This window comes from Bufo bufo, chromosome 1 (genome assembly GCF_905171765.1).
Source record: "Bufo bufo chromosome 1, aBufBuf1.1, whole genome shotgun sequence".
NCBI lineage: Eukaryota > Metazoa > Chordata > Amphibia > Anura > Bufonidae > Bufo > Bufo bufo.
The window spans coordinates 762090781-762110395 of record NC_053389.1 but is presented as its reverse complement, the minus strand read 5'-3'; the positions used below and the strand labels follow the sequence as shown (position 1 = coordinate 762110395).

General features: G+C 42.8%; 1 protein-coding gene across 1 annotated transcript in view; it reads left to right on the top strand.

Moving 5' to 3' along the window:
* Window positions 1–19615, top strand: part of ADGRE5 (adhesion G protein-coupled receptor E5) — a 180701-nt gene that overhangs the window by 52229 nt on the left and 108857 nt on the right. Inside the window, exons 3-5 of the mRNA XM_040414661.1 lie at window positions 2414–2515; window positions 9602–9760; window positions 13394–13516. Of these exons, the coding sequence (XP_040270595.1) occupies window positions 2414–2515; window positions 9602–9760; window positions 13394–13516 (384 nt within the window). The remainder of the gene's footprint in view (window positions 1–2413; window positions 2516–9601; window positions 9761–13393; window positions 13517–19615) is intronic.

Sequence of the window (19615 nt, the reverse complement as noted above, 5' to 3'; positions counted from 1 at the left end):
AAACCATCCCAAACTGCCAGCAGTACCTTCAAGTAGCTGGCATTGAGTTTCTAATGATGATTTTCTTACGCATTCTGATGAGGCAGAAGTATGAAAAACTTTATTTTATCCTCCGTCCGCGCTATTTTAAAGTCAGGCTTGAAGTCAAGGGGGCAGCGGCCTGCTTGCTTTAAGTCAAGGTAACCGTGCCCCCTTCCCTGCCCCTTGCCTTCTATAGGGCTACAACATCACAGGGGATGGATATCTGCTGATTGTCTGGCTGCACGGCATTATAGGTAATATCGCGTTCCCGGGCTTCTTACTTTCACTTTGTAACACATGTAGCCATCACTTTAGGAAAAAAAACGTTACCACGAAGCACGAGGAAATTCAGATTCATGGCAAATAGAATTTTTCCTGAAATTCGGATCAAAGTCAATTCGTTTCACTTCAATTCGATCAACACTAGTATATATGTGACGTGTTTCAGCTCTAGCATGAGCCTTCCTCAAACATGTGTCACACATGTTTGAGGAAGGCTAATACTAGAGCCAAAACTCATCACATGTACAGGGAGTGCAGAATTATTAGGCAAGTTGTATTTTTGAGGATTAATTTTATTATTGAAGAACAACCATGTTCTCAATGAACCCAAAAAACTCATTAATATCAAAGCTGAATATTTTTGGAAGTAGTTTTTAGTTTGTTTTTAGTTTTAGCTATTTTAGGGGGATATCTGTGTGTGCAGGTGACTATTACTGTGCATAATTATTAGGTAACTTAACAAAAAACAAATATATACCCATTTCAATTATTTTTTTTTACCAGTGAAACCAATATAACATCTCAACATTCACAAATATACATTTCTGACATTCAAAAACAAAACAAAAACAAATCAGTGACCAATATAGCCACCTTTCTTTGCAAGGACACTCAAAAGCCTGCCATCCATGGATTCTGTCAGTGTTTTGATCTGTTCACCATCAACATTGCGTGCAGCAGCAACCACAGCCTCCCAGACACTGTTCAGAGAGGTGTACTGTTTTCCCTCCTTGTAAATCTCACATTTGATGATGGACCACAGGTTCTCAATGGGGTTCAGATCAGGTGAACAAGGAGGCCATGTCATTAGATTTTCTTCTTTTATACCCTTTCTTGCCAGCCACGCTGTGGAGTACTTGGACGCGTGTGATGGAGCATTGTCCTGCATGAAAATCATGTTTTTCTTGAAGGATGCAGACTTCTTCCTGTACCACTGCTTGAAGAAGGTGTCTTCCAGAAACTGGCAGTAGGACTGGGAGTTGAGCTTGACTCCATCCTCAACCCGAAAAGGCCCCACAAGCTCATCTTTGATGATACCAGCCCAAACCAGTACTCCACCTCCACCTTGCTGGCGTCTGAGTCAGACTGGAGCTCTCTGCCCTTTACCAATCCAGCCACGGGCCCATCCATCTGGCCCATCAAGACTCACTCTCATTTCATCAGTCCATAAAACCTTAGAAAAATCAGTCTTGAGATATTTCTTGGCCCAGTCTTGACGTTTCAGCTTGTGTGTCTTGTTCAGTGGTGGTCGTCTTTCAGCCTTTCTTACCTTGGCCATGTCTCTGAGTATTGCTCACCTTGTGCTTTTGGGCACTCCAGTGATGTTGCAGCTCTGAAATATGGCCAAACTGGTGGCAAGTGGCATCTTGGCAGCTGCACGCTTGACTTTTCTCAGTTCATGGGCAGTTATTTTGCGCCTTGGTTTTTCCACACGCTTCTTGCGACCCTGTTGACTATTTTGAATGAAACGCTTGATTGTTCGATGATCACGCTTCAGAAGCTTTGCAATTTTAAGAGTGCTGCATCCCTCTGCAAGATATCTCACTATTTTTGACTTTTCTGAGCCTGTCAAGTCCTTCTTTTGACCCATTTTGCCAAAGGAAAGGAAGTTGCCTAATAATTATGCACACCTAATATAGGGTGTTGATGTCATTAGACCACACCCCTTCTCATTACAGAGATGCACATTACCTAATATGCTTAATTGGTAGTAGGCTTTCGAGCCTATACAGCTTGGAGTAAGACAACATGCATAAAGAGGATCATGTGGTCAAAATACTCATTTGCCTAATAATTCTGCACGCAGTGTATACCAAAATGTTGCAGTAAATCAGGAAACATTGCAATTGAAAAGTGAGCGCTGGTCTTTCTTCCTACTGTTATACGGGGCGCTTCCCATAGACACGAACGCCACACCAACATTACCAGACTGCCAAATAATCTGCATACAAGTTAGTGTCCTTCATGTGATCCGCATTGCTGTGATCTTTGTAGTTCTGCTCATATGGTAATATCTATTCTGAAAATTTTTGTCAGAAATGTCGGCCAATAATACAGCACGACTAGAAGTTTTCTAAAAGATGAACTGATCATTTTTATTATCCCACAGATACAACAAACTGTACCAATCGAATCTGCCCAGAAGGTCAGCAGTATAATGCTTCATTTCCCTGTATCCCTGGGTATAAAGAAGAAATAGGAGAGTGTGTAGGTAAGAGGTGTGTGTGTTTGTGTGCACAACTAGCACAATGGGCAAGCAGGTTACTAACCAAAATGTCAGAGGTCATTTTTTTACAAGAGCCAAAGGCCTCTTTAGTGGGTGCAAAAATGTTAAAGTATTATGTAAATGTGTCATGTGTTTTAGTAATTACTATTCAATGAATATTTAGTGGGTTGGTACAATAAAAATGTATTTAGTAATGACTATAAACCATCACAAGAATGAAATACAACAATAATATGATCTTCCTCATTCCTGTTCTGTCGCATATTGGAAAGGGGGAAACAAGGGGCTTAGATACTGACTATTGCAAAAAGATTGGGGTAGATTTATCAAAACTGGTGAAATGGAAAATTTGCTTAGCTACCCCTAGCAACCAGATTCCACTTTTCATTTTTCAGAGCTCCTTTGGCTGCTAGGGGCGACTAAGACAGTTTTCCTTTACACCAGTTTGAAAAATCTCTCCCATTGTGTTGTAAATTATTCCATATGTAATTGATTGAATGTTGATTTACCTTACGGTAAAAACTTACACTGGCGCTGGTAGGTAGAAATATAACACATTAACTACAGAGGCTAGATGAATATTCCGCTATAATAGAAAATTAATATCAATTGACGATCCAATGAAATAATCACCGCGATGGTAATTACCTTTTCTCTAGATGTGGGCTGGAGAAACAATCTAGGTTCTTTGAGTGTTTGCACGGTTCCCGTTCCTGTGTGTAGAGAAGTGTGATGAAGGAGCCCGACGGCTCAGAAACGCGTCGGATGAACTTTGATCTCTGGGAGCACCAGTAGTACTTCGCGGTGACGTCACACGCACAGAAAATCCTGGACGCCGAACCTATAGTCTGCTCCCTCGCACCACACAGCTACCGGCCGGAGCAGTGTGATTGCTGGTAGGTGAGCAGTGAAGTTTTGCCTCTCTTCACACTTCTCTACACACAGGAACGGGAACCGTGCAAACACTCAAAGAACCTAGATTGTTTCTCCAGCCCACATCTAGAGAAAAGGTAATTACCATTGCGGTGATTATTTCATTGGATCGTCAATTGATATTCATTTTCTATTATAGCGGAATATTCATCTAGCCTCTGTAGTTAATGTGTTATATTTCTACCTACCAGCGCCAGTGTAAGTTTTTACCGTAAGGTAAATCAACATTCAATCAATTTTGTATCCTGGGCGTTAGCAGCAAAGCCCATTATATACACTGTGCAGCGGACCTCCAACTGGAGGTTGGTGGATTTTTTGTATGGGAGCGCAGGAGTGTTTTTGATTTTCTCTGTAATATTCCATATGTAAGTTCAAATTCTAAGTCATCTGATACACAGTCATTATAATAGTGATAGCAGAGCTACACTCCTTAACATTGAAATTGCAACACCAAGAAGGAAAAGTCATTGAATTATGGAAATCACAGGATAGATAGACATGTTTATGATATGCAAATTACAAAATATATTGAAACAAAATATTTAAAAGATCTCAAATTAATCAGTATTGAGTATGAGTGCCACAGAAATACACACACACGCCGTGGCATGGTCATCAAGATCTGCTGCTGGAGGCTCCCCTTGCAATTGCCAACCTACGATGTCCCAGATGTGCTCGATGTGACACAAGTCCAGAGACACTGCAGGCCATGGTAGCAGGTTTACGCCTGGCACTGTCCTGTTGAATAACGGCTCCTAGGACACTTTGGAGAAATGGCCGTACCACTGGTTTCACGAGCAAATCAATGTAATGCTGAGCTGATGGTGTACCTGATCTGAAGACTAAACAGGTCCGGCTACCATACATTATGCCACTCCACACCATAATCCCAGGAGTAGAATGTTGAGACGTTCCCTTTTGAAGGCCTCTTAATGGCTATGCCCATGTGGTCTCCAGACCAATCTCCAGCTATCATTGCATCCAAGACAAAAGTGACTCATGGCTGAAGAGGATAACCCCCCATTCCAGCCTCCATTGCCGTCTTGTTGTGCACCACGATATCCTTTGACAGCAGTGGCATGAGGTCAATGAAAATACCTGTAGCTGGATGTCTGGCTCGTAGCCCAATGTTATGCAAACATTTTCTGATGGGTTGTGTAGACACTGTTTGCTGCTCTCAGCTTGGGATGCAATGTCCAATTTCACTTGCAGTACAGAAGAGATTATTATGCGCCATTCTACCACTCAGATGATCTGTCCATGCAGAGGTTTACCTCTGTGCACCTCTTGCTGTCATTTCAGTTCGTCTTTGTTCTCCCAACCACTGGGACACACAACGTTAAACTATGCTGACATCTCGGCCTACGTGCGTAGTTAGAGACCAAGGTCTCTCAGTTCAAGGATACTCTCCCTTCCAGTTTCTGACAAGTCGTGATAACTGGAACATTGATGAACAGGAGACATCACACAATCATCCCACACAACTTCATATCCCTCACTTTGCATTCAATCTGGTTATTATGCCCCTCCTACGTGCCACAGATTGGAGCTATGCGCTTAGAAATTTGATCATCTGCAGATCTTAGCAACACCTACTTGTGTATAACCTCAACCTACAGCTTGTCCTGGTTGGTGTTGCAATTTCAATGTTGAGGAGTGTACTGTAATTCATTCAATAGTACATACTGTACTGCTTTTTTAATATTCATAGTCCAGTATGAATAATCAAATAAATGAATTAACATTTTTAATGTAACCCCTTTGGTCTAGTGTAAATGCTGCTGGTCAGTCAACGGTCTACTGTAAACGCTGCTGCTCATCAGTCCACAGCCTAGTATAAATTTTGCCAGTCAGTCCACAGTCTAGTGTACATGCTGCCTGTCAGTCCACAGGCTAGTATAAACGCTATAATCAGTCTACAATCTAGTGTAAATGCTGCAGTCAATCCTCCTCTAGTGTAAATGCTGCGGTCACTTAGTTCACAGTCTAATGTAAATTCTGTAGTCAGTGAGTCCACACTCTAGTCTAAATGCTGCGATCAGTCAGTCCATAGTCTAATGCAAATTCTGCGATCAGTCAGTCCATAGTCTAATGTAAGTGCTGCAGTCAGTCCATAGTCTAGTGTAAATGCTTCAGTCTGTGAATCCATAGTCTAGTGTAAATGCTGCAGTCAGTGATTCCACAGTCTAGTGTAAATGCTGCAGTCTGTGAATCCACAGTCTTAGGGCTTATGCACACAACCATTTTTTTTTGCGGTCCGCAAAAACGGGTTCCGTAGTTCCATGATCCGTGTCCGTTTTTTCATCCGTGGGTCTTCCTTGATTTTTGGAGGATCCACGGACATGAAAAGTGAAAAGTCAAGTTTGCATTGAAAATGATAGGGAAAACGGACACGGATCACGGACACGGACGCGGATGACTATCTTGTGTGCATCCGTGATTTTTCACTGACCCATTGACTTGAATGGGTCGGTGAACCATTGTCCGTGAAAAAAATAGGACAGGTCATATTTTTTTCACGGACTGGAAAAACGGATCACGGACGCGGAAGCCAAACGGTGCATTTTCCAATTTTTCCACGGACCCATTGAAAGTCATGCAAGTGTGCATGAGGCCTAAGTGTAAATGCTGCAGTCAGTCCGTATTCTAGTGTAAAGGCTGTGGTCAGTCAACCCATAGTCTAGTGTAAATTGTACTGCCAGTCAGTCCACAGTTTAGTGTAAATGCTGCAGTCAGTCAGTCAGTCCGTAGTCTAGTGTAAATGCTGCCGTCAGTCCACAGTCTAGTCTAAATGCTGCAGTCAGTGATTCCAAAGTCTAGTGTAAATACTGCATTTAGTCAGTCCATAGTCTAATGTAAGTCCTCTTTCACACGGGCGTTGCGGGAAAATGTGTGGGTGCGTTGCGGGAACATGCGCGATTTTTCCGCGCGAGTGCAAAACATTGTAATGCGTTTTGCACTCGCGTGAGAAGTTCGGGTTTGGGATAGGTGTTCTGTAGATTGTATTATTTTCCCTTATAACATGGTTATAAAATAGCGCTGGAGGGGTTAAAAAAAAAAAGAAAAAAAATTTAACTCACCTTAATCCACTTGATCGCGCAACCGGCATCTCTTCTGTCTTCTTTCTTTGCTCTGTGGAGGAACAGGACCTGTGGTGACATCACTCTGGTCATCACATGGTCCATCACATGATCCATCACTATGGTAAAAGATCATGTGATGGATCATGTGATGACCGGAGTGACGTCACCACAGGTCCTGTTCCTCCACAGAGCAAAGAAAGAAGACAGAAGAGATGCCAGCTGCGCAATCAAGTGGATTAAGGTGAGTTAAATAATTATTTATTTATTTTTAACCCCTCCAGCGCTATTTTACTTAGCATTCTGTATTCAGAATGCTATTATTTTCCCTTATAACCATGTTATAAGGGAAAATAATAAAGATCGGGTCCCCATCCCGATCGTCTCCTAGCAACCATGCATGAAAATCGCACCGCATCCGCACTTGCTTGCAGGTGCTTGCGATTTTCACGCAGCCCCATTCATTTCTATGGGGCCTGCGTTGAGTGAAAAACGCACAAAATAGAGCATGCTGCGATTTTCACGCAACGCACAAGTGATGCGTGAAAATCACCGCTCGTGTGCACAGCCCCATAGAAATGAATGGGTCGGGATTCAGTGCGGGTGCAATGCGTTCAACTCACGCATCGCATCTGCGCGGAATACTCGCCCGGTCAGTCAGTCCACAGTTTAGTGCAAATGCTGCAGTCAGTGAGTCCATAATCAAGTGTAAATTCTGCAGTCAGTCATTACTGCGGTCAGTCAGTCCACAGTCTGGTGTAAACGCTGCCTTCACTCATCGACCTAGGCATTTAGTTATTAGACAAATGATGTTGCTGTATATAAACATAATCTAGTGACATTGAATACGAGTAAGGACGGGTTCGCACTGGCGTTAGGGAATTCCGTTATAGGTTCCGTTATAACGGAATTCTAGGACAGAATGCAAAACAGAAGCCTTTAAGAGGCATTCTGTTTTGCACCTTCCTAATACATGACTATGGGGCCAAATAACGTTTTTGTTTGTTTCCGTTATACAAACCGGATTCCAAAAAAGTTGGGACACTATACAAATCGTGAATAAAAACTGAATGCAATGATGTGGAGGTGCCAACTTCTAATATTTTATTCAGAATAGAACATAAATCACGGAACAAAAGTTTAAACTGAGAAAATGTACCATTTTAAGGGAAAAATATGTTGAATCAGAATTTCATGGTGTCAACAAATCCCCAAAAAGTTGGGACAAGGCCATTTTCACCACTGTGTGGCATCTCCCCTTCTTCTTACAACACTCAACAGACGTCTGGGGACCGAGGAGACCAGTTTCTCAAGTTTAGAAATAGGAATGCTCTCCCATTCTTGTCTAATACAGGCCTCTAACTGTTCAATCGTCTTGGGCCTTCTTTGTTGCACCTTCCTCTTTATGATGCGCCAAATGTTCTCTATAGGTGAAAGATCTGGACTGCAGACTGGCCATTTCAGTACCCGGATCCTTCTCCTACGCAGCTGTGATGTTGTGATTGATGCAGAATGTGGTCTGGCATTATCTTGTTGAAAAATGCAGGGTCTTCCCTGAAAGAGATGACGTCTGGATGGGAGCATATGTTGTTCTAGAACCTGAATATATTTTTCTGCATTGATGGTGCCTTTCCAGACATGCAAGCTGCCCATGCCACACGCACTCATGCAACCCCATACCATCAGAGATGCAGGCTTCTGAACTGAGCATTGATAACAACTTGGGTTGTCCTTGTCTTTTTGGTCCGGATGACATGGCGTCCCAGATTTCCAAAAAGAACTTCGAATCGTGACTCGTCTGACCACAGAACAGTCTTCCATTTTGCCACACTCCATTTTAAATGATCCCTGGCCCAGTGAAAACGCCTGAGCTTGTGGATCTTGCTTAGAAATGGCTTCTTCTTTGCACTGTAGAGTTTCAGCTGGCAACGGCGGATGGCACGGTGGATTGTGTTCACTGACAATGGTTTCTGGAAGTATTCCTGAGCCCATTCTGTGATTTCCTTTACAGTAGCATTCCTGTTTGTGGTGCAGTGTCGTTTAAAGGCCCGGAGATCACGGGCATCCAGTATGGTTTTACGGCCTTGACCCTTACGCACAGAGATTGTTCCAGATTCTCTGAATCTTCGGATGATGTTATGCACAGTTGATGATGATAGATGCAAAGTCTTTGCAATTTTTCGCTGGGTAACACCTTTCTGATATTGGTCCACTATCTTTCTGCGCAACATTGTGGGAATTGGTGATCCTCTACCCATCTTGGCTTCTGAGAGACACTGCCACTCTGAGAAGCTCTTTTTATACCCAATCATGTTGCCAATTGACCTAATTAGTGTTAATTAGTCTTCCAGCTCTTCGTTATGCTCAAATTTACTTTTTCCAGCCTCTTATTGCTACTTGTCCCAACTTTTTGGGGATTTGCTGACACCGTGAAATTTTGAATCAACGTATTTTTCCTTTAAAATGATACATTTACTCGGATTAAACGTTTGATCTGTCATCTACGTTCTATTACAAATAAAATATTGACATTTGCCATCTCCACATCATTACATTCAGTTTTTATTCACAATTAGTTTAGTGTCCCAACTTTTTTGGAATCCGGTTTGTACATAAGGCCTCATGCACACAGTATTTTTCATCTGTGTACTATCTGCATTTTTTTAAAATAGCACACTGACCCATTCATTTCTATAGGGACTTTCACACATCAGTCTTTAAGGTGGATCCATGTGGCTGTTCGGCAAATTAGAGAATACTTTCTATAATGGTCTGTATTGCAGACAAGAAAAGCAATTCCTATTGATGGGAGTGAGAAAAACGTGGAAGGCACACAGAAGGTATCCATATTTTGTGGATCCGTTGTTTGTGGACCAAAATACGGATGCGGATGTGTACATGAAGCCTAAGGCATCTCCTAACATGTATATACTTGTATCTATAGACACAAGGAGCCAAAGTGCAGGAGTCCATGGACCCTACTTTTGTACCTATAAGCTACTGGGCCCAGTTATTGACTCAAGTGTGTCTCCTCTGCTTTGTTTTGTGTGTTTTTCAGATATACTTGAGTGTGTCACTGGCGACCATATGTGTGGTGCTAACAGTAAATGTAAAAACACGAGGGGAAGTTATTACTGTATGTGTAATGCAGGCTACCGGAAAGGAAATCAAACCGCATTCTGCCCTTACAAAGATGGAAAGGAGAATGTCTGTACAGGTGAGTGATAAGTGGCAAAAGCAATAAAGCATCATAACACGTGCCAACACAACACACTATGTCTTTGCCAGCTTTGCACACCTAGGAGCTGAGATTTTTCCCCATTCTCCTTTGCAAAATAGCTCAAGTTTAGTCAGATTGGATGGAGAGCGTCTGTGAACAGCAATTTTTAAGTCCTGCCACAGATTCTCAATGGGATTTAGGCCTGGACTTTGACTGGGCCATTCTAACACATGAAAATGCTTTGACCTAAACTACTCCATTGCAGCTCTGGATGCATGTTTAGGGTCATTGTCCGGCTGGAAGGTAAACCTTCTTCACCCCAGTCTCAAGACTTTTGCAGCCTCTACCAGGTTTTCCTCCAGGATTGCCCTGTATTTAGCTCCATCCATCTACCCATCAACTCTGACCAGATTCCCTGTCCTGGCTGAAGAAAAACATCCCCACCACATGATGCTGCCACCACCATGTTTTACGCCATGAATGGTGTGTTCAGGATGATGTGCATTGTTAGTTTTCTGCCACAGATAGCATTTTTCATTTAGACCAAAAAGTTCAACTTTGGTCTCATCTGACCCGAGCACCTTCTTCCACATGTTTGCTGTGTCCCCTACATGGCTTGTGGCAAACTGCAAATGAGACTTCTTATGGCTTGCTTTTAAATATGGCTTTCTTCTTGCCACTCTTCCAGAAAGGCCAGATTTGTGGAGTACACAACTAATAGTTGTCCTGTGGACAGATTCTCCCACCTGGGTTGTGGATCACTGCAGCTATTCCAGAGTGACCACGGGCCTCTTGGCTGCTTCTCTAATTAGTGCTCTCCTTGCCTGGGCTGTCAGTTTAGGTGGACGGCCATGTCATAGTAGGTTTGCAGTTGTGCCATACTCCATCCACTCCTCACTCCTCAGTGAGATGTTCAGAGATTGAGATATTTTTTATAACCTAACCCTGCTTTACACTTCTCCACAACTTTATCCCTGACCTGTCTGGTGTGTACCTTGGTTTTTATCATGTTTGATCACACTAATGTAACAAACCTGAGGCCTTCACAGAACAGCTGTCATAATGAGAATACATTACACACAGACTCTTTTTACTAATTAGGTGACCTATGAAGGCAATTAGTCACACTCAATTTTATTTAGGAGTATGAGAGTACAGGGGGCTGAATACAAATGCACTCCACACTTTTCAGATTTTTATCTATTGAAAATTTTGAAAACCATGTCATTTTCTTTTCACTTCACACATACTTGCTACTTTGTGTTGGTCTATTGCATTTAATCCCAATAAAATACATTTAAGTTTGTGGTTGTAAGATGAAAAAATGTGTAAAAGTTCAAGGGATATGAATACTTTTTCAAGGCACTGTACCCCAAAATGTTACCAATGAAAGCTACAAGTTGTCTTGCAAAAATGAAGCCCTCACACAGCTCCGTAGAACTAAAAGTTATGGGTCTTAGGATGAGGCGATGCAAAAAAATTTTCTTCTTTAAAAAAAAAATGTTATTGCACAAGAGTAGTTAAACATAAAAAAGCGATATGTATTTGATATCGCTGTAATCATATTGACACAGATAATAAGGTTATTGTTTTATTTATTCCACAAAATAAACACTGCAAAATTTATAACCTAAAAACTCAGTGGCAGTTTTGCTGTTTTTTCCTACCCCCCTCCGAGAAAGAATTAATAAAAGTTATGAGAACCCAAAAAATGGCACCATTAAAAACGACAACTTGTCCCGTAAAAAAACAAGCACCTATAAGGCTACATAGATGAAAAAATAAATAAGTATAGACAACGATTTAAAAAAATTATAAAAATCGTTTGGTTGGTAAAGCTCAAAACAGGCTTAGAGATTAATTGCCCTTTGTTTCACTGTTGTGTGAATGTAGCCTAGGACTAGGGCTACACAATGACATTTGTCTTACGACAATAAGTTGCGTGACAAAAAGGGTGCAAGTACACTGCGATTTTTGGACGACTGTTGCGTTGCAGTCTCAGCGTGCCGCATGTTGCAGTGTGACACCATTGACTATCATTACAAAAAATGTCTCGCAACATTGCTGCGACAAATGTCGTTATGTAGCCCTAACCTCACATGCCCTGCAGTCCAGAATTCTTTCTTCAAATGGTTGCAATTCTTGCAACACAGGGCTTTTGCAACTTTTGGGGTCACAATATTTTTTGCCATTTGACACCATGGACCATGTGATTGGAGCATGTGACCTGACGTCACCAAAGGTCCTTTAGCCGACAGCTCATCAGAAGAGACCGGGAACTACGCGATCAAGAGGAGAAGGTGAGTTAATTAATTTATTTTTTTAACCCCTCCAGCGCTATTTTACTATGCATTCTGTATTCAGAATGCTATTATTTTCCCTTATAACCATGTTATAAGGGAAAATAATACAGTGAATAGACTGTCACCTAGCAACCATGCGTGAAAATCGCACCGCATCCGCACTTGCTTGCGGATGCTTGCGATTTTCACGCAACCCCATTCACTTCTATGGGGCCTGCGTTGCGTGAAAAACGCAGAATATAGAGCATGCTGCGATTTTCACGCAACGCACAAATGATGCGCGAAAATCACCGCTCATGTGAACAGCCCCATTGAAATGAATGGGTCGGGATTCAGTGCGGGTGCAATACGTTCACCTACCGCATTGCACCCGCGCGGAAATCTCGCCCGTGTGAACACAGCCTTACTGGTACCGTATTACGCTGCTATTTTTCCACACAATAATACGCCTGGAAAAAACATGCATAATCAACACTGTGAGCCAAGTACGGTCACACGTAATTTTATGTTGATTTATATTGCAAATATCTGCTGTGGGTTTCAACTTTTGAAATGAGGATGGTGAAACCTGTGGCAATCCTGAAGCATTCCTGTAATAATATTAGCTGCAATTTTTAACAATCGCAGCTAATCCAGACTATTTTTACAAAAATAGTTTTTCAAAAAATAAAGAATGCAGTACTCGTAAATGTACCCTCAGGGTCAAAACTGTGTCCCATTTCTCTTTACTGCTGATGAGATGCCGTCTTTTTCCAAAATCAGTTGTGAGGCTGCATTCACACAGTAGGTTTCTGTTGCCGTTATTCTTCACTTTTGCGTTTTTAGTTTGTTTTTTGCGCCTTCGTTTTTTGCAGTATTTTTTTTTTACAGTTAAACCGCCATCGGGTATTTTCTATGATGAGGTGCGCGCCTCATCATAAATCAAGCGCATCCTCTTGCAGTCCCTGCTTCTAGAATGGCATCAAGTAGTTGGCATAGATTTCAGTCGTCATTTTATGATGATAGGTCTGCTGGCGCTGATGGCCCTACCCACACCACTCCCCCTTTTCAGAAAGTGCAGAGAGCAGTGTAGAAATGGCATTTGCCCAAAATACGTTTTGGGGTTTGCAACTTTTTTACGCCAGTTTTGTGGCATATGGGGTTGATAAATCTCCCCCAACATTTACAGAGAACACCACAAAAAACCACATGTGACCAAAAAAAAAGTGCATGTTATGATTCAAGTGTTTTTGTACTGGGTAAAAAAAAACACCAGTGCAAGTCCATGTGTGTACGGACCCTGTAATTTTATTTTTTTTTAACAAGGGTATCTCATTTTCTTCTCCAGATATAGATGAATGCAGTGAAAACCCAGGTATCTGTGATTTTAACAAGATCTGCAAAAACACATTGGGATCATATCAGTGTATTTGTAAGGAAGGATTCGTAAATATATCTAACTCCTGTGTAGGTGAGTTCAGTGTCATATTTCCATTTGTTTCCTTTTATCTTTGTCACGGTAGGGAGCAGTGAACCATGGAACTACCCGCACCAATGTCCCTACCTACTTGCACGATCTGCTAAGCAGTCGCCCAGAACTGGACAACAGTCCCTTCCTAGATAAGCGCAGGGGCCTATAAAGAAGGGGAAAAAAACTAGTGACAGATCGACAACCACGCTAAGGGTACTTTCACACTTGCGTTAAACTTTTCCGGTATTGCGTTCTGTCCTAGGGGCTCAATACCGGAAAAAAGCTGATCAGTTTTATCCTAATGCATTCTGAATGGAGAGCAATCCGTTCAGGATGCATCAGGATGTCTTCAGTTCAGTCACTGTACGGTTTTTGGACTGCTGCAGTATTTTCTTAGTCTAAAATTCCGGAACATTTGCCAGAATGCCGGATCCGCCATTATTTTCTATTGAAATGCATTAATGCAGTATCCGGCCCCAAGTGTCCCGGAAAAAAAGGATCTGGTTTTGCGGTCTGTGCATGCACAGACCTTTAAAAATGTGAAAAAGATAAATACCGGATCCGTTTCTCCGGATGACAACCGGAGAGACGGATCCGGTATTGCAATGCATTCGTGAGATGGATCTGCATCCGGATCCGTCTACAAATGGTATCCGTTTGCATACAGATTGCCGGATCCTGCATTAATGCATTTCAATGGAAAATAATGCTGGATCGCTGGAACTGCCTGGCGGAATCCAACAACACAAGTGTGAAAGTACCCTAAGTAATTGCTGGAACAAACTAGTCAGGTCAAACCAGGAGAGACGTCATCAGTTATGTGACGCTGGATGTGTTACCGTCAAACGCCGGCGGTGCTGTGTATTGAGTAGCCTGCCCGCCAGCCATCAAACTCCACCCCATCGCCCTGGAAACCAAACGCTGGTGGCACAGCGTGCTGAGGAGCTTGCCCGCCAGCCTTGACAATCTTTTTCTGCTATTTTTATTGGGCCAAGCCATTTTTCACCAGAAGGATCAGGGCATTTTTTTGCAAATCTGACATGTATGTCTCAATTTATGTGGTAAAGCCATTCTGAGACTGCTTTCTTGGGACACATTGTACTTCATGATAGTAGTAAATTTGAGTCGGTATGTTTTACCTTTAGATATCAAAAATCAAAAAATGTGGAAAAATTTGCAATTTTCAAAAATTTTTATTTCTCTGCTTTTAAGACAGTTATACCTCAAAAAAATAGTTATTACTCAACATTCCCCATATGTCTACTTTATGTTGGCATTATTTTGTAAATGTCATTTAAATTTTTTAGGTCATTAGAAGGCTTCGAATTTGAGAAGAAATTTTGAACATTTTCAAGAAAATTTCCAATACCCACTTTTTAAAGGACCAGTTCAGTTATGGAGTCGCTTTGAGGGGTTTAGGCTACTTTCACACTAGCGGCAGGACGGATCCGACAGGCTGTTCAGGATCTGTCCTGCCGCTAGTGTGAAAGTACCCTTACATAATAGAAACCACCCATAACTGACATTTTTGAAACTATATCACTCATAATATTCATATAATTATATAAATATTGATTGTACAAACTTTGTTAACCCTTTAGGTGTTTCACAAAACAAAGAAAATACCTTTCTTTTGCAGATGTTCCATTTTAATCAATTTTTCCTGTAACACAGCAAGGGTTAACAGCCAAACAACCCTCAATGTTTATTACCCTGATTCTGCAGTTTATAGAAACACCCTATATGTGGTCGTAAACTGCTGTATGGGCGCACGGCAGGGCTCAGAAGGGAAGAAGAGCCATGTCACGTTTGAAGGGACACTGAGATACCCCCTATAGTAGAAACCACCAAATGTTATCCTATTTTGGAAACTACACCCCTCGCATAATTTTTTAAAGAGTGTAGTAAGTGCTTGGACCCCAAAGGCATTTCATAGAATTTAGAAACATGTGGCTATGAAAAAGAAAATTACATTTTTTGCAATGAAATGTTTCTTTAGCTCCAGATTGTTTATTGTTACAAAAAAAGCACCAAACAATTTTTTTTACTTTACCCATTTTCTCCTGAATATGGCAACACCCCATATGTGGTCATAAAGTGCTGTATGGGCACACTGCAGAGCTCAGAAGAGAATATGGCTTTTGGAAGACCAATGTCACTGGAATAATTTTCAGACACCATGTTGCATTTGAAGACCCCCTGAGGTACCCTTACAGTAGAAACCCCCAAAAAGTGACCCAATTTTGGCAACTACGCCTCCCATGGAATTTTAAAAGGGTTGTTCTTTGTTCCAACAGGTGTTTCATATAATTTAGAAACACTTGGCCATGAAAATGAAACATATTTTACAAGAAAATGTCACACATTTTTAAATTTCACCAGGGGTAACGAGAAAAAGCACCAAATAATTTGTTGCCCATTTTCTATTGAATACGCCAACACCCCATATGTGGTCCCAAAGTACTGTATGGGCACACCACAGGGCTCAGAAGAGAAAGAGCGCCATATACATTTGATTCCTAGTTTGGTGATTTATACTGACCTATAACTGCTGAGGCTCTAATAAAAATAAATAAATTACGGTAAATAAAAAAAGAAACCCCCCAAGATGTGACCCTATTTTAGAACCCACACCCCTCACAGAATTTGCCTATGGGTGTAGTGAACATTTTGACCTAACAGTTGTTTTGCTAAATTAATTCACAGCAGATGGCGCAAAGTGAAAATTGCAATTTTTCCACATATATGCCATTGTTATGCCCAGTGTATGTCAGTGTGAAAACCACACCCTGCTATTATTATGACATGCTTCCTGGTTTTAAAAACATCCTGCATGTGGCCCTAATCTTTTGCCTGGACCTGACAGGGTACGTCATGTGATATTTTTATAGAGCCAAGCGATACCTAATCTGAAAGCCATAATTCTTTTAAAATTTTCTGACTATGGTATTGTGTGGGGGCCACATTTTTATGCGGGATGAGGTGACGTTTTCATTAGTATCATTTTGGGGTACATATGACTTTTTTATCGTTCAGTATTATACTTTTTGAGATACTTTTTTTTTACTTTTTATTTTTGTCCAACTATGGGACTTCAACTTTTGGAGATGTGATCACCTCTACAATGCATTGCAATACATGGTGTATTGTAATGCATTTAGCTATCAGTATTACACTAACAAAGTGCCTATAAGACTCAGCCTGGGAACTGGGCCTCATAGGCCCCCGTAGCTGGAAGGCCTAGAAGCATTTGTAAGTAGAGTTGAGCGAACACCTGGATGTTCGGGTTCGACGAGTTCGGCCGAACTTTCGAAAAATGTTCGGGTTCGGGATCCGAACTCGACCCGAACTTCATCCCGAACCCGAACCCCATAGAAGTCAATGGGGACCCGAACTTTTGGGCACTAAAAAGGCTGTAAAACACACCCGGAAAGGGCTAGAGGGCTGCAAAAGGCAGCAAAATGTAGTTAAATCCCCTGCAAACAAATGTAGATAGGGAAATGATGAGTTAACATAAAATAAATAAAAATTAAACAATATTAATTGGAGTGAGGTCCCATAGCACAGAATCAGGCTTCAAGTCACCCACCAATGGAGAAGGTCACTTACTATTATTTTGACCACAGCACCCAGACAAAGGAGAGAGGTCCCACAGCAGAGAACCAGGCATCATATCACCCACCACAGGAGTAGGCCACCATTTAGTTACTTTGACCCCTACACCCAGACGGAGGAGAGAGGTTACACAGCAGAGAATCAGGCATTTAGATCACCCACCACAGGAGTAGGCCACCATTGAATCAGACCCCGGCAACCATGTCAGATGGCACAAGCATAAGCTTTATATCAATCAGCACAGGAGAAGGCGACTTTGACAGACTTTGACCCCTACACCCGGACGGAGGAGAGAGGTTTCAAAGCAGAGAATCAGGCATTTAGATCACCCACCACAGGAGTAGGCCCCAATTTAATGGGACCCCGGCAACCATGTCAGATGGCACAACCATCAGCTTCATATCAATCAGCACAGGAGAAGGCGACTTTGAAAGACTTTGACCCCTACACCCAGACGGAGGAGAGAGGTTTCACAGCAGAGAATCAGGCATTTAGATCACCCACCACAGGAGTAGGCCCCCATTGAATCAGACCCTGGCAACCATGTCAGATGGCACAACCATCAGCTTTATATCAATCAGCACAGGAGAAGGCGACTTTGAAAGACTTTGACCCCTACACCCAGATGGAGGAGAGAGGTTTCACAGCAGAGAATCAGGCATCATATCAACCACCACAGGAGAAGCCACCATTTAGTTACTTTGACCCCTGCACCCAGGAAGAGGAGAGAGGCACCACAGCACATATTCTGGCATCATATCAGCCACCACAGGAGAAGCCACCATTGAGTTACTTTGACCCCCGCACCCAGGAAGAGGAGAGAGGCACCACAGCACATATTCTGGCATCATATCAGCCACCACAGGAGAAGCCACCATTGAGTTACTTTGACCCCCGCACCCAGGAAGAGGAGAGAGGCACCACAGCACATATTCTGGCATCATATCAGCCACCACAGGAGAAGCCACCATTGAGTTACTTTGACCCCTGCACCCAGGAAGAGGAGAGAGGCCCCACAGCACATATTCTGGCATCATATCAGCCACCACAGGAGAAGCCACCATTTAGTTACTTTGACCCCTTCACCCAAACAGAGGAGAGAGGTTCCACATCAGAGAATCAGGCATCATATCAACCACCACAGGAGTAGGCCACAATTTAATGGGACCCCGGCAACCATGTCAGATGGCACAACCATCAGCTTCATATCAATCAGCACAGGAGAAGGCGACTTTGAAAGACTTTGACCCCTACACCCAGACGGAGGAGAGAGGCTTCACAGCAGAGAATCAGGCATTTAGATCACCCACCACAGGAGTAGGCCCCCATTGAATCAGACCCTGGCAACCATGTCAGATGGCACAACCATCAGCTTTATATCAATCAGCACAGGAGAAGCCACCATTGAGTTACTTTGACCCCTGCACCCAGGAAGAGGAGAGAGGCCCCACAGCACATATTCTGGCATCATATCAGCCACCACAGGAGAAGCCACCATTGAGTTACTTTGACCCCCGCACCCAGGAAGAGGAGAGAGGCACCACAGCACATATTCTGGCATCATATCAGCCACCACAGGAGAAGCCACCATTGAGTTACTTTGACCCCTGCACCCAGGAAGAGGAGAGAGGCCCCACAGCACATATTCTGGCATCATACTAACCACCACAGGAGAAGCCACCATTGAGTTACTTTGACCCCTGCACCCAGGAAGAGGAGAGAGGCCCCACAGCACATATTCTGGCATCATATCAGCCACCACAGGAGAAGCCACCATTGAGTTACTTTGACCCCCGCACCCAGGAAGAGGAGAGAGGCACCACAGCACATATTCTGGCATCATATCAGCCACCACAGGAGAAGCCACCATTGAGTTACTTTGACCCCTGCACCCAGGAAGAGGAGAGAGGCCCCACAGCACATATTCTGGCATCATATCACACACCACAGGAGAAGGCCTCTTTCAGTGATTTAGGCCTTTGGACCCAGACAGAGGAGAGAGGTCAGAGATTAGCTTCATATCCCCCAGCACAGCAGAAGACCGCTTTATTTGACTTAGGCCTCAGCACCCAGACAGAAGACAGAGGTAGAATGGCAGAGGTTATGGCTTCATGTCACCCGTTAGTTTAACCGGCCACTTTCATCTGGTTAGGCCCCGGCGCCCAGACAGAGAAGAGTTTCATTCAACTGTGGGTTTCATAAAATTTGTATCAAATAAAGAAGTGGCCCGTAGCACAACAAGACATGTTTTAGGCAGTTAATAAGGACTACTCTGCACAAGGGAGGGACAGGTCCTGTGGGATCCATGCCTGGTTCATCTTTATGAAGGTCAGCTTGTCCACGTTGGCTGTGGACAGGCGGCTGCGCTTGTCAGTAATGACGCCCCCTGCCGTGCTGAATACGCGTTCAGATAAAACGCTGGCCGCCGGGCAGGAAAGCACCTCCAAGGCATAACATGCTAACTCTGGCCACGTGGACAATTTC